We start from the raw sequence: 13,191 nt of genomic DNA, 5'->3' as shown, positions 1-13,191 counted from the left end.
AGGTGGGGTGCTGCTTAGGGGGAGCCAGCCCCATCTCACCGTCAGCAGGTGGGGTGCTACTTAGGGGGAGCCAGCCTGGTCTCACCATCACCAGGCGGGGTGCTGGTTAGGGGAAGCCAGCCCAGTCTCACTGCGGGGGGGGGGGGCTGGACTCCACACCCCTCTGGGCAGACTCCCCCTGCGGTTTTCATGGGAGTCCCACAGGTAAAGATAGTGACACTGTGTTGCCACCATTCTTAAAGATAGGGACACCCAGCTTGCTGATTATGCAGCCTACTTTTGCATCCAGTGGGCATTATGACTTTGCTGGAGAATACATGTATAGGCAATTCTGGAGAATACAGATAATTGACTTAAGAGTGTAGACAATTTATATGTAGGATGATACCTGCTGCTGTGAAGAATGGATAAATTATCACCACTTCAGCGTTTAGTTAGAGAAAATCTTTTAGAAAAGTAACAAACTGTGGTGTACGTACACCATGGAATACTATTCAGCTATATAGAAGATGGAGACTTTACATCTTATTAACCTGGATGGAGTTGAACACATTCTTCTTGGTAAGGTATCACAAGATTGGAGAAGCCAGAATCCAATGTACTCGATACCGATAAAGTCAGTAGATGATCTAATACGTACCCACATAAGAGAAAAACTCAGAGCAATTCATGGGGGAGCGGTGGGGGAGGAGGGAGAGGGTGGGTTGCTCCCACTCAGTGGGCACAGTATTAGGGTGTATGCACACCTCTTGGGGGCAGGGCACAATTGTAAGAGGGACTCTACCTAACAAATGCAAATACTGTAACCTAATTCTTTGTTCCCGCAAATTAACCTGAAACAATAATTTAAATTTTTTAAAAAAGAAAAATAATCCTGGTTTTTATTGTGGAAGAAGAAATGCGAGTGAGTACAGGACTGTCCCCATACTTGGTGCAAACATTCCTGCACCATGTAATTCCTGCCTGACGTCGAGCACCTACAGTGCCTTGAAGAGCCCAACCTCTCCTTCCGTGGACTGCACAGTAGACCATGTAGGGGTTAACAGTGTGGGCTTCAGGGTGACAAGGACCCTGCCCTGTAGACTTTGCTCATGTGGCATGGCCTTGCCAGGTCTCAGCCTCTTCTGCCCTCAGGGAGGTAGAAGAATCAATACCTCACAGAAGGCCTCTCCAGGGCTTTACGTTGAAGGCACAGCTGACAGGAGAAAGTATCCCTGCCCCAGCAAGTGAGCAAAACCTCCCCATGTCAGAACAGCTGTGAAAGTTCTGTGCACACAAGGACCGAGGATGTGGCTTGGTGCACACCCTTGTGCAGAGTCTTGTCTGTCTCAATAGCTAGGGTGCGCTCAGGAAGAATTGCCCCCAGGTCAAAGTGGCGGGCAGCAGTAATGGTTTCTCACTTGTATCTGCTCCATGTAAGTGGATTGCGCCTCTGCACCAGGCACAGGCCCCAGCCCTGCTGAATCACTAGTTGACACACTTTTGGTTCCACAGAGAAGGAAAACAAACGCATGGTGAGCTCCGCACTGGCGCTGAAAGCCTAAAGCAACATGGCTGCCGCTCACATTTCACAGGTCAGACAAATCACACAGCCAAACCTGCAGTCAGTGGGACCAGGGAGGAAGGGTCAGCATGTGGGACAGAGCACGAACGCAGCCTCCCACAAGTGCTGCGTGCACAGCTGGGGCATGGTCTGTCCCCTGGAGCCTGTAGTTAGTTGCATCAAGGGCTTACATTCAAATTCGCAATTTCACTCCCTAGAACTTCTCATCACTGATGCCCATGTGCTGCTACTTTTTATTCCTTCTTATCATCTGTCAATGGCATTGTTAGCATGTCTGTCCACTACGGTCGGTCTCTACACCGTCTGCCCACAGTGCTCCTCCAGCGACATCGCCTGCTGCAGGGGGATAGTGTTCCCTATGATCTCAGACAGAGAGACCAGAACAGAGTTGACGTCCCTCTGGAGCATTTTACTTTTTTACTTCATGGTGTGTGAGTGTGGACGTCTTGTTTGTATGATGAGATTGCTCTTTGGGTGATTTGTCAACCCCCGTGTTAGGCTGTGTTGTGCTCAGCCTTTGTGGGTGCCCCGCCCGGGCCCCTGCTGCCTTCTTCCCTGGGCACTGGTGTGTAGCCGGGTGCCCTGACACCTGCTTTGGGGAGTTCAGCTGTGGCTCTTTTCTGAGGGCCTACACCATCTCCCAACCAAGGACTGAGTAATTTCCTACCTTTTGAGTGATTTCCGTTTCCCTAGAGGGTCTATTTTAGAGAATTGAATTGACAGTTGATGGTAAACAGTTCAAGTTTAGAAATACCAATTTACTGTCATCAGTGACTGCAGACATAATTCATAATTTGACTTGATTAGCACTTTCTTCTCTAACTTCTGTTAACTGGAGGGTGATTGTATGCAAGTGATAATTTCATTTCTTCCAGATTCTTTTAATTGTGTGCTCTCTGAAAGTGTTGCTGGTCGTCTCCTTGGACTTACACATCTGAGTGAGCAGAAGGAGCAGCCAGGGGCTGTGAAGTTGGAAGGCACAGGCTTTGTCCAGTCTTGACACTTCCCAGGGGACACTTACCTCACTTCACTCCCTCTGAGCCATGTCTCTATCTGATCTGCCTTTTATTGGGCAAATGTTTAAATTTAAATAAAATTGCATGTGACCAGCGTTTGTTAAATGAGAAAACAAAATTTGATGCAATGAAAGGGCTTACTGTTCTGTGAAAGGGAACCATGATTTGCTGAAGGGCCTATTGATTTTAATTTTCACACAGTGTTCCAGCTTCCCAGACTGTGAATAAGCACACCGATGTCCCCTCAGCACACATGTTCAGAAGTGCTGGCCATAAGCGTCACACCTCAGAAATGGCAGCACCTTCTCCATCCTCCTCTTAGGCGTTAGAGTCACTCTGCCAGAACCAGCACTGTCTCAGCACCACCACCCCCCGTGTGTTCTGGGTGCCAGGTGGTCTCTCCTTTCTCACATTCTTCTGGACTTACAATCATTGCCACCATGTGGGGATTCTAGCACTTAGGTTCATTTTTTAGTTTTAGAATATTATGAGGGTGCAGAAGTTTCTGTTATATAAATTGTTTTTGTGCAATTTGAGTCAAGGTTATAAGTGTGCCCATCACATAGATAGTGTGGGTTATACCCATGAGGTGTGAGCTCAGCTCTCCTCTCTGTCCCCTCCTGCCTGCTGGATTCCCAGTGTGATTTCCATCCGTGTATGTAAGTGTTGATTGATCAGTTCCTATTTAATCATCAGTACATGTGGTGTTTATGTTTCCATTCTTGTGACACTTCATTTGGAAGAATGGTCTCCAGTTCTATCCAGGTTAACACAAGAGGTATTAGTTCACCTTTTTGTGGCTGAGTAGTATTCCACATTTTATTAATCCATTTGTGAATTAATGAGCACTTGGATTGTTTCCACATCTTTCCAACTGTGAATTGTACTATGATACCCATTCAAATGCAAGTGTCTTTATGATAATATGGCCTTTCTTCCTTTGAGTAAATACCTGGCAGTGGGACTGCTGAATCAAGTGACAGGTGCCCGTTTAGTTTCTGAGCTGTCCCCATACTGCTCTCCATAGAGGTGGTGCTAGTTTGCAGTCCAGCAGTGCACGTGCTCCTTGCTCTCCGCATCCACTCCGGCATTTGTTGTTTGGGAACATTTTGATACAAAGCATTCACACTGGAGTTGGGTAATACCTCAGACATTAAGCATGTTTTTGTGGTTAGTCAGCCATTAGTATATCTTCTTTTGAAGAGTTTCTGTTCATGTATTTTCCCACTTTTTAATGGAGTTGTTTGGTTTTCTCTTGCTGATTTGCTTGAGTTCTTTGTGGATTATTGTTATCAGCCCTGTTTTGGATGGATAGCATGCACATATTTTATCCCATTCTGATGTTGTCTATTCACTCTATTGTTACCTTGGATATGCAGAAGATTTTTAATTTGATGAGGTCCCATTTATTTATTTTTGTTGTTGCTATGATTGCTTTGGGGGGTGTCTTTATACATTCTTTGCCTAGGGTAATATTTATAAGAGTTTTTTGAACACTTTCTTCTAGAATTCTTATAATATCGTGTCTTAGGTTTAAGCCTGTTATTCATCATAAATTAATTTTTGTGAGTGATGAGAGATGTGGTTGCTGTTCCAGTCTTCTGTATTCCCAGCACCATTTACGGAACAGGGATGTTTCTCCTCAGTGTGTGTTTTTGTCTGCTTTATCAAAGATAGAAGATGGCAATATGAGGACGGTTTTATATCTAGGTTCTCTGTTCTGATCTGTTGGTCTATATCTGTGTTCTCATTCCAGCAATATGCTATTTTGGTTATTCTAGCCTTCTAGTATAGCTTGAAGCTGGTGAAGTGATGCCTCCCAATTTGTTCTTTTTGCTTAAGATTGTTTTGACTATACAGGGTGTTTTCTGGTTCCATAAAAAGCATAGAATTATTTTTCCTAGATCTGCAAAAAATGACAATGATATTTTGGTGGGGTTGCATTGAATCTGTAAATCACTTTGAGTAGTGTAGACATTTTAACAATGCTGATTCTGTTAACCCATGAGTGTTGTGTTTTTCCATTTGTTTATATCCTCTGTGATTTCCTGCCTCAGTGTTTTGTAGTTCTACTTCTATAAGTCTTTCACTTCCTTGGTTAAATATATTCCTAGATATTTTATTTTATTTTTTTGGTGTTGTGAAAGCCAGTGAGTCTTTGATCTGATTCTCAGATTGACTGTTGCTGGCATATAGGAATGCTACTGATTTGTGTACATTGATTTTATAACCCAAGTCTTTGATGAAATTATTTATCAATTCCAGGAGTCCCTTGGCAGAATCTTTTGGGCTTTCTAGATATAAGATCATATTATCAGCAAAGAACAAGAGTTGGCCTCTTATTTCCCCCATTTGGACACCCTTGATTTTTTTTCTCTTGCCAATTGCTCTGGCTGTGACTTCTAGCACTGTGCTGAATAGAAGTGGTGATGGTGGTAACCTTGTCAAAACTACACCTGACCTGCAGGAAATACTCAGATCTCCATTATTCAGAGATCAGCATGAGAGACACCCACCAGGGTAAGACCATCCAAATGCTAAAGTTCAGAGCCTAGACACCACAATGGCTCAAGAGGTAAAGCAAAGCAATAAAATTCTACCCAACAGGATGAACACTTACTCATTCTTTCAATAAGTGTGAATGGCTTGAACTTTACACTGAAGAGGTGTAGGCTGGCGGAATGGGTAAAGTAAGTACAAAACATGTATCTCTTATCTCCCAGGAAACACATCTAACCTACAAGGACTCATTAGACTCGAAGACTCAAAGTAAAGGGATGGAAAACAATACGCTGTGCAAATGGAAACCACAAGAAAGCAAGTGTAGCCATTCTCATATCGGATGGCATAGACTTCAAATCAACAGAAGTATAGAAAGACAGAGATAGTCATTATATAATGGTGAAGGGAACAATTCAACAAGAAGACTTAAGAATCCTAAATATCTAGGCACCCTAACACAGGTGCTTCTCCATTCATAAAGAAAATCCTACTTGATCTAAACAGAATAGTAAAGAACACCATTATAATAGTTGGAGACTTTAGCATCCCACTGGCAGAACAGGTTCTTGTCTCTGTGTGACACTAGCGGTTAGGTGTATGCATCAGGATGTAGTCTTCTCTGAAACAGTGGCAGGTGAATTTTAGAAAGGATCACCCATGGTTTCAAAAAATTCAGGAATCTTACAAGAACGTGATGGCCTTCAACTCACCTCATCCAATAGACATTATCTAGACAACCAAGCTGGGCCTCAAAAGCCAACATGATTTGGTTGTAGAAGAGAAAGGGCCAGATCCTCCAAAGGGCTGCTACTCTCCATCACATGAAAATATGTTGGTCAGCATTTTTCTTTTGTAAAAGTCAAAGAAAGATGAAGCAAGACCTTTCAAATAATATGAGTATTTCAACTGATTGCTGTGAAGCAAACATCTTTCAGAAGGACCTACGAGAGACAAGCTAAATGTTGTTAGTGTTGTAAAAAACAATAGGAGTAGTTACAAGAATACAACTTGAGATGTCCTAGTGATGGAAGCTGACACTGGTGGGGGATGCTTATTCTCTGTGACTTGCAGACATTATGATGGCTTCACAAGAGAGTGTGGCTGGTAGGAGATGGGGAGGGTGCTGATGGTTGATATATTCTCTTTATGTCCTGGAAGATACTCAGTGCAGCATGTCCAGCCTTTCATTTTGAGCAGACATCTAACTTTTTGTTACCGCAGGACAATATCAAGTGACACCATCTGTCTCTTCAGTACGTGGATGATGGATGCAGTTATAACCCAATGGCTGCCGAGGGACCTGGTGTTTCTCTGCTCTGATAGCTCCTTTCCTTGGGGAAGAGGAAAATTTATAAAATGCTTGCTGTTCACCATACTGACTTGGCATCCCAATGTGATCAAATTACACTGAAAATAAATAGAGATGAAAATTTTGAAGGGAAAATGTTTTAAATTTTTAGAAAGGGATTGTTTCATTGTTATCCTCCTTTTTGAACAGTAAAGCAGTTTTAAATATTTTCTACATAATGGTTTATTAAAAGGACAGAGTATAATAAGCCTTACTATATTTCTTACCTCAATATTTATGTACAAATCTTCTTGGCTTAAATTGGACTCTTCTATCAACCTAAATTGTCTGAACAATAAAATATGGTTATAATATCTGCTTTGCTTCATTGTATTAGAAACACTTAAGAGCTCACAGTGTCCTGAATTTTGATCAATAGCATGTTGAAATCCACTAAATTAACTCTGTAGCTCTTATATAAGGCACATTTTAAAAGCACAAGCTCTAGGAAAAAATTTATTGCTTATGAATAATAATTAGAGGGTTGATAAAGAGATCTGTTAAATGGAACCCTGAAATCAAGGCTAAGTTATTAGTCAGATAATCTTTGAATATGCCAAAATTAGCCAAATTCTCCATAGTTACACAAGCTTTTCTAGCAAGAGAAAAAGTAATAATGGTATGCATTGATCATTTTAATGACAACTTGGTTTTCTAAAAGTATCATTAAGGAATTTGTCCAGTGTACTTGAGAATACAGTATAGCTAAATTAGACCCAGTATATTAAACATTTAAGTTTGTGTGATGTTGCTTGCCGGTAAGTTGCTGGGGCACATAGCTACATTAGCAAAATTTTTTAGTAATAATGAAAAATTTTAGTCTTGTTAGCGTTTGAATTGGGTTGAAATTTATCATGAAATTTATCATTGATCAAGCTTCATGATAAATGATAAATTTTCTTTTAGATCAGAATATTTTAAAGGGGGAGAAAGACAAATGTAAAAGAAAATGCCTTGAAGGACGCCTTCGAGCTCAGGCTTTTGTTTGGGGCTCATCACATTGCCTGACACTGTGACCCCTGAGAGGGCAGGAGCGCACCCCAAAGCTCGGCCCCGTGGGTGAGCTCTCAGTGGGTATTGCACTGTCCCCCACCCACTGGTGCTACCAGAATCAAATGATAGCGGGAATCCCTGACTTCTTTTATTTGGCTGGTTAGCCAATAAGATATTTATTTCAGTCTAAATTCACCCAGATTATCTAGCACTTACAACAAAACAGAAAATTCTGTTTTGTATAACATATGAAGATTATATTTTACATCACTTATTAGAAGGCAGTCATCCTTCTACCTTATAATTTACCCTTGGTTGTTAAATGAGGCTTGGGGAGCGGAAGAGAATTACTGTATTGGAGTCTCCTTTTCTGATAGGAGAATCTAATCTGTAGTTTTAGGAAGGACTGGCTCTGTGCTCTTTGGGCTTGGTATAATCTTGGTACAGAGTATAGGAGAGAAGGTACTTGGACATGCCAGTTAGGGTCACCCAGAGCAGACCTTAGACAAGTATCTGGGCAGAGTCACTGAGCTGTGAAGTGGCTGTAGGCAGCAGGAGGGATGGAGGCAGCAGGAGAAAAGCCAGGTAAGGAAAGGGTGGGGGTCACCACTGGTCTCAGTTCTGCCCAGCCTCTCTGAGGGATATCAGTGCAGAGCAGCCATACAGCCACCTGCTGATTTATCCGCCATCTACCTCCTCATTAGCTGGACACAGGAAACTGTACATTCAAAATTAGATAATCTCTAGTGACCTCCAAAGGAGGCAGAGAGAATATGGGTAGGATACAGACAACCTCGGCTATAAGAAGCACAGCCAGAAACAAATGCAGACATTGGGAAAGTCTGCCGGCTGAAGAAGTCCAGCAGAAGCTGCACTGAATCTGCACACACACACACACACACACACACACACACACACACACACAGAGGTTATCATCATGAATAATACTACAGAGTGATATACACTGAGCACCTGTGGCCAGGAGCATTTTATTAACATTCATTCCTAGCCCTTGTCTCACCACCCATCAGAAAGAGTACAAAATGGCTTTTAATCTAATTAAGCCGATCCTGGGCCACCTCTGTAGACACACAGCTTCCATTAGGTTTTCTATATAGCCTAGACCCAGACTCAGAATTTTTGATTCTGAATGTTAATATTCCTTACCCCTGGTTTAGAAGTTAATAAAATGTATTTGCAACAGCTACTTGCTTTGATTACAACCACAATTCAGGAGGGAGCCTCAGAGCAGCGTGCATCCTCCACTCCCAGGGGGGCTGCTCTGTTCCTGCCCCAGAATGTGGCCAGGCAGGTCTGATGTTCATGGATGGAATTGTCACACTTTCCTCACTAGCTCTTGTCTATTTGTCTAAACAGACTTTGGGCATTAGAACCACTTTGTATGTAATATTTTGGCCACGAACCCAATTATTCTGTGTGTTGATCAGAAACAGAAAATCACAGCAGTGACCGCCCACAGAGTGCCTCCCCTGGGCATGCTCAGTGCTCCTGGGAAGGTAGGTAGGCAGGGGCAGCATTAGCAGAACTCAGTCTCTAAACTTTAAGGAACTTTAGGTCTGTCTGCTAAATGCTTCTGGATTACATCATGAATTTGATTACCTTTAAATGACACAAAAGTCTCACCATCTTGTAGGTCACAGAGGCCAAAAGACAGAGGATGAACACAAGTGGCAAATATATGTATTTTGCAGATGGGTAGCAAAAGATGAGTAGATGATATGCTTCTTTAAGAGATTACAAAAGCCGTTAATTAAAGTGCCATTCATTTGTAACAAATCACATTGTGTGTGGGCTCTGACAGGAGGGAGGGAACAGGCCTGTAGAGACACCCTTGTAGCATCAACCACCTGGATGGAGCTCTGCATTTGTCAAGTTTATTTAAAAATTTTTAAATACAAACATGAATTTTTCATGTCATTAGCAGTTCCTTGATTTCCTGGGTTCCAAGTGGCTCCATTTCTCTGGGCCCACCTATTACTTTAATAAACAAAAATATTACTTGTTTTCCTGTCTCAGTGTTGAACTCAGTATTTTCCATCATCGTATCAATTGTATTGATGCTCCGGCCCCTGATTTCATCCTGAGGATACACTGTTCCTGCTCTAGAAAGAGTTTACTTCAGTCCACAATTTGAACTCACTAACAAGATGCTATTGTATTAGGAGAGAATTAGAGAATTGGGGGAATAGCGGACGGGAGGTGGAGCTCATAGTAGAAGTTGAGTCAAGGGCTCACTAACCACTTTCCGGCCTGGAGAAACTTTTCACGCCCTGCTTGTCCTCGGGCAGTGCCTGCCCCTGCAGAGCTGGGCTCTCTCCTCCCCCTGCAAGAACTTTTCCTTACTCGGCCCCATTCCCTTAGTCCACACCCTGGTGTGACCATCCACCAGAGAGAAAACCCAAAGCAAGGTCTACTTTATGTTGCAAAACAGTTAAGTTCTTTGTGTGAACATCACCAATCCACAATTTGCTTTAGTCAATTAATTGGCATATTTAGTACATTAATGTTTCGTGTAATTCCTGATCAAGTGGACTAATAACTGCCAGTTCATGATTTGTTTTCCATGGGTCCCACCTGTTTTAAGTTTTGTTTCTTCTTTATTGACTTGTTTTAGATTAATTAAGGATATTTTTCCATTTTTACTGTCACCTTGCTAATCATATATTCATCATTTTGTTACTCTTATGGAAATTGCATCCACAATAGTAATCATACGTGAATTGCTGTTTTTGGCAATTCTTACTCCCAGGCGGGTGTAAGACCTCAGAGTACTGTAACTGCACTCTCCTGTGTTTCAGCTTTGGTGTTGATATCTTTGTGCATACAAACTGCTGTTGTATTTTAGGTTATACAAGGCATCCTCATTATTTTGTATAATCAATAGTAATTTACATTTTTCAATATGTACACTTGGATATTTAATTTATTAAAAACTTGTGATTGCTGTGAGGTGAGACCAAACAGTGTAACCGAATCATTGTTCTCTTGTGTTAATCAGAAATTTAAAAAATCTTGTGATTTCCCCCATTTAATGTCTCCATTCAAATTGAAATATCAAGGGAAATTTAACAAAAAGTAAACAAGAAAATTATTAAATTAAAATTTTCTTAATTTCTTATGTACCAACCAAATTTTTTGACACGTCAGTATTAGCACCTGTGACAAGCCTCAGCTTCCCTGCCCTCCATCTAACTGCCTCTTGTAGCCTCTATCTCAAGGCAGTTGGTGGCACTGTAATGGATAGGCTGCTGTTTTGATTCCACTGTTTCATGTGAATAGTGCTCCTGGGAGGAGGTGCCACATAGCAGAAACTTCTCAGCCTTAGTTACCCTTCTGTTTTCTCAGAGGGTCAGGCATTAGGCTTCTTCCAAACACCAGCCAGTCCTTCTAGCATCTTCTAACAGCAAGTGCATTGTGTGTTGAAACCCTGCTGGACCACAAACAATATGTATCAGAGACTCCGTGTCCATCTGCTCTGCATTGACTATTAGTGCTTATGAAAGGGCCTGGTGTGTACTAGGCAAAGATATGGGGACATTTTCTGGATAGGTGAATAAATGAGTGAATGAAGAAATGATCCACACTCAGTTATTCCAGCTCGTACAGAAACATTCCATGCACTGAGGTCCCCCCATGGGCACACACTGGGTCTTTACTGACTTTGTACCAGTCTTTCCCTGGGGCAGGGAAAAGGTCCTCCCTGTTCACCAAGATCAAGCCTGGCCTGCCCTCGGCTCTCTAAGTGGAGGGCTGTTCTCAACAGCCACCAAAGTGACGTGCACGACGTGTACCTAAGAAATGGTCGCCCAGCCCTGTGAACCTGGAAGCAAATCCCCATGTCCCTTCTGCCCCTATTCTCTCATCAGTTCATCCAAAAAGAAGAAAAAGAAAAAAATAAAGAGAGCGTAAGAGACAAAGTGGTAGATGAAGTGTTTGATTAGACAAATATTTATTCATCAACACTGAATACCAATTGCTAAACCTCACAATACCTAAGGGATGTGATGTCTTTTACAATATATTAGCATTAACAATACTCAAGGGCAAATGTAAATTTTCAGAGATTGTCATTCGTGATACTTTTCCTCAAAGAAACATCATGTATTTTCCTTAAAGAAAATGGAATGATGCCATGCTATCTAAATAAGATTATATTAAAATGAGGACAACATTGTGTGCTAACATTGATTATTTACCAGGTGTACTGGATTTACAGACAAAGTCTAGACACAGAAGGCTCATGTGTTTTCACGTTTTGCTGTTCCATCTGTGTTGTCTTATAGATGACATTTACAGAAGCTAACATTTTTAACTTCATTTTTATAATAGTTTAGAATCACTAAAGGGAATTGGGTGTTAATCATAGAAGAAATGAAATATTTGACCATCTCTCCAGGAAATGTAGAATATTAGTTGACTTTCTAACATGCAATGAAGCTTGTACTTTATCTTTGAAATAAACAAGCAGGTGGAAATTAGTATTTTCCATCTTAGACTGACCACTGGTGTCAGGAACTTTAATATTATTTCTGCCTCACTACTTGAAAATCAAAATAGATCAATATTATCCTTGGGGAAATAACTTTTCCTTCCTTTATTCTCTATGCTGAAGAATGTATACTTAGAACTCAATAAATAATAAATAACATAATAATATAGTCTGAACTTAGAAAATCTGATCTTTTTTTCCAGTATGTATTTCTAGAATCTGTATTTTAACTTGTCAGAGAGAATCCCCAAACTGGCCCCCCTCTACCTCAGTGAAGGGTCCAGGCATTATGTGGCTGTTGCCTCCGTTGTCTGAGAGATCCTAACTGGTGCCTCCCACCTTGCTGTAGGAGCGGCTCCTGCTGTCCCTGCTGCCCGCTCACATAGCCATGGAGATGAAAGCAGAGATCATCCAGCGCCTGCAAGGCCCCAAAGCCGGCCAAATGGAAAACACCAACAATTTTCACAACCTGTACGTCAAACGCCACACCAATGTGAGGTAGGCTGCTTGACTGGGCTCCTCAGCCACCTGGGGAGCAGGGACGTTGTTCAGGGGGATCCCACCTCTCACAGCATGACCCCTCCTTAAAGATAAGGCTGAATCCTGTGCAGGTGGAACAAGTACTAGTGCTTCCCACTGCACCCAACTTCGGCTGCCTCCTGGGACCTTCACATTCAGATGAAACATGATCCTCTTTACTTTATGGGGCTGAGGTATCCTTCACAGTCCTGCCTCTATGGCTGGCAGACAGAGGTGGACAGTGGGGTCGTTACTCTGGAAACCCCTTGGTCACACTGTAGTAACGTGGGGGAGTTCTGTGGACCCTTTGGGCCCCGGGACTGATTTCTCAGAATGGACTTTGCAGGGGCAGACGCTCCATGAAGCCAGCACACCCCCCGCCAGGGAGGCTTAATGCTCTGCCATCCATCAGGAGTGATGGGGGTCTGGCCAACCCGTGACAAAGCCGTGGGGGGCTGATGTGTAGCCCAATTATACAGGCACGGTCCTATCTACTTCCCAGGGAATCACTGCTAGAGTCACAGCACCTGGAGTACCAACATGTTTTCATCATGAGACTATGGCCAGGAGGGAGAACAGTGTGGGGCCCTCGTCTCCCCTGAGTTCTAGAGGGGAGCTGGGCGGGGCCCTCATCTCCCCTGAGTTCTAGAGGGGAGCTGGGCGGGGCCCTCTTCCCCCCTGAGTTCTAGAGGGGAGCTGGGCGGGGCCCTCTTCCCCCCTGAGTTCTAGAGGGGAGCTG

At 42.6% G+C, this 13,191-nt stretch overlaps 1 protein-coding gene across 1 annotated transcript in view; it reads left to right on the top strand.

The window, feature by feature from the left end:
* Nucleotides 1–13,191, top strand: part of ADCY2 (adenylate cyclase 2) — a 398,303-nt gene that overhangs the window by 263,141 nt on the left and 121,971 nt on the right. The window contains 1 exon segment of the mRNA XM_003789554.2: nt 12,283–12,431. Coding sequence (XP_003789602.2) covers nt 12,283–12,431 — 149 coding nt within the window.

The sequence above is a fragment of the Otolemur garnettii genome, unplaced genomic scaffold (genome assembly GCF_000181295.1).
Source record: "Otolemur garnettii isolate 467f Iridium unplaced genomic scaffold, OtoGar3 scaffold00033, whole genome shotgun sequence".
Classification (NCBI taxonomy): Eukaryota; Metazoa; Chordata; class Mammalia; order Primates; family Galagidae; genus Otolemur; species Otolemur garnettii.
This window is presented reverse-complemented; position numbering and strand designations above follow the sequence as displayed.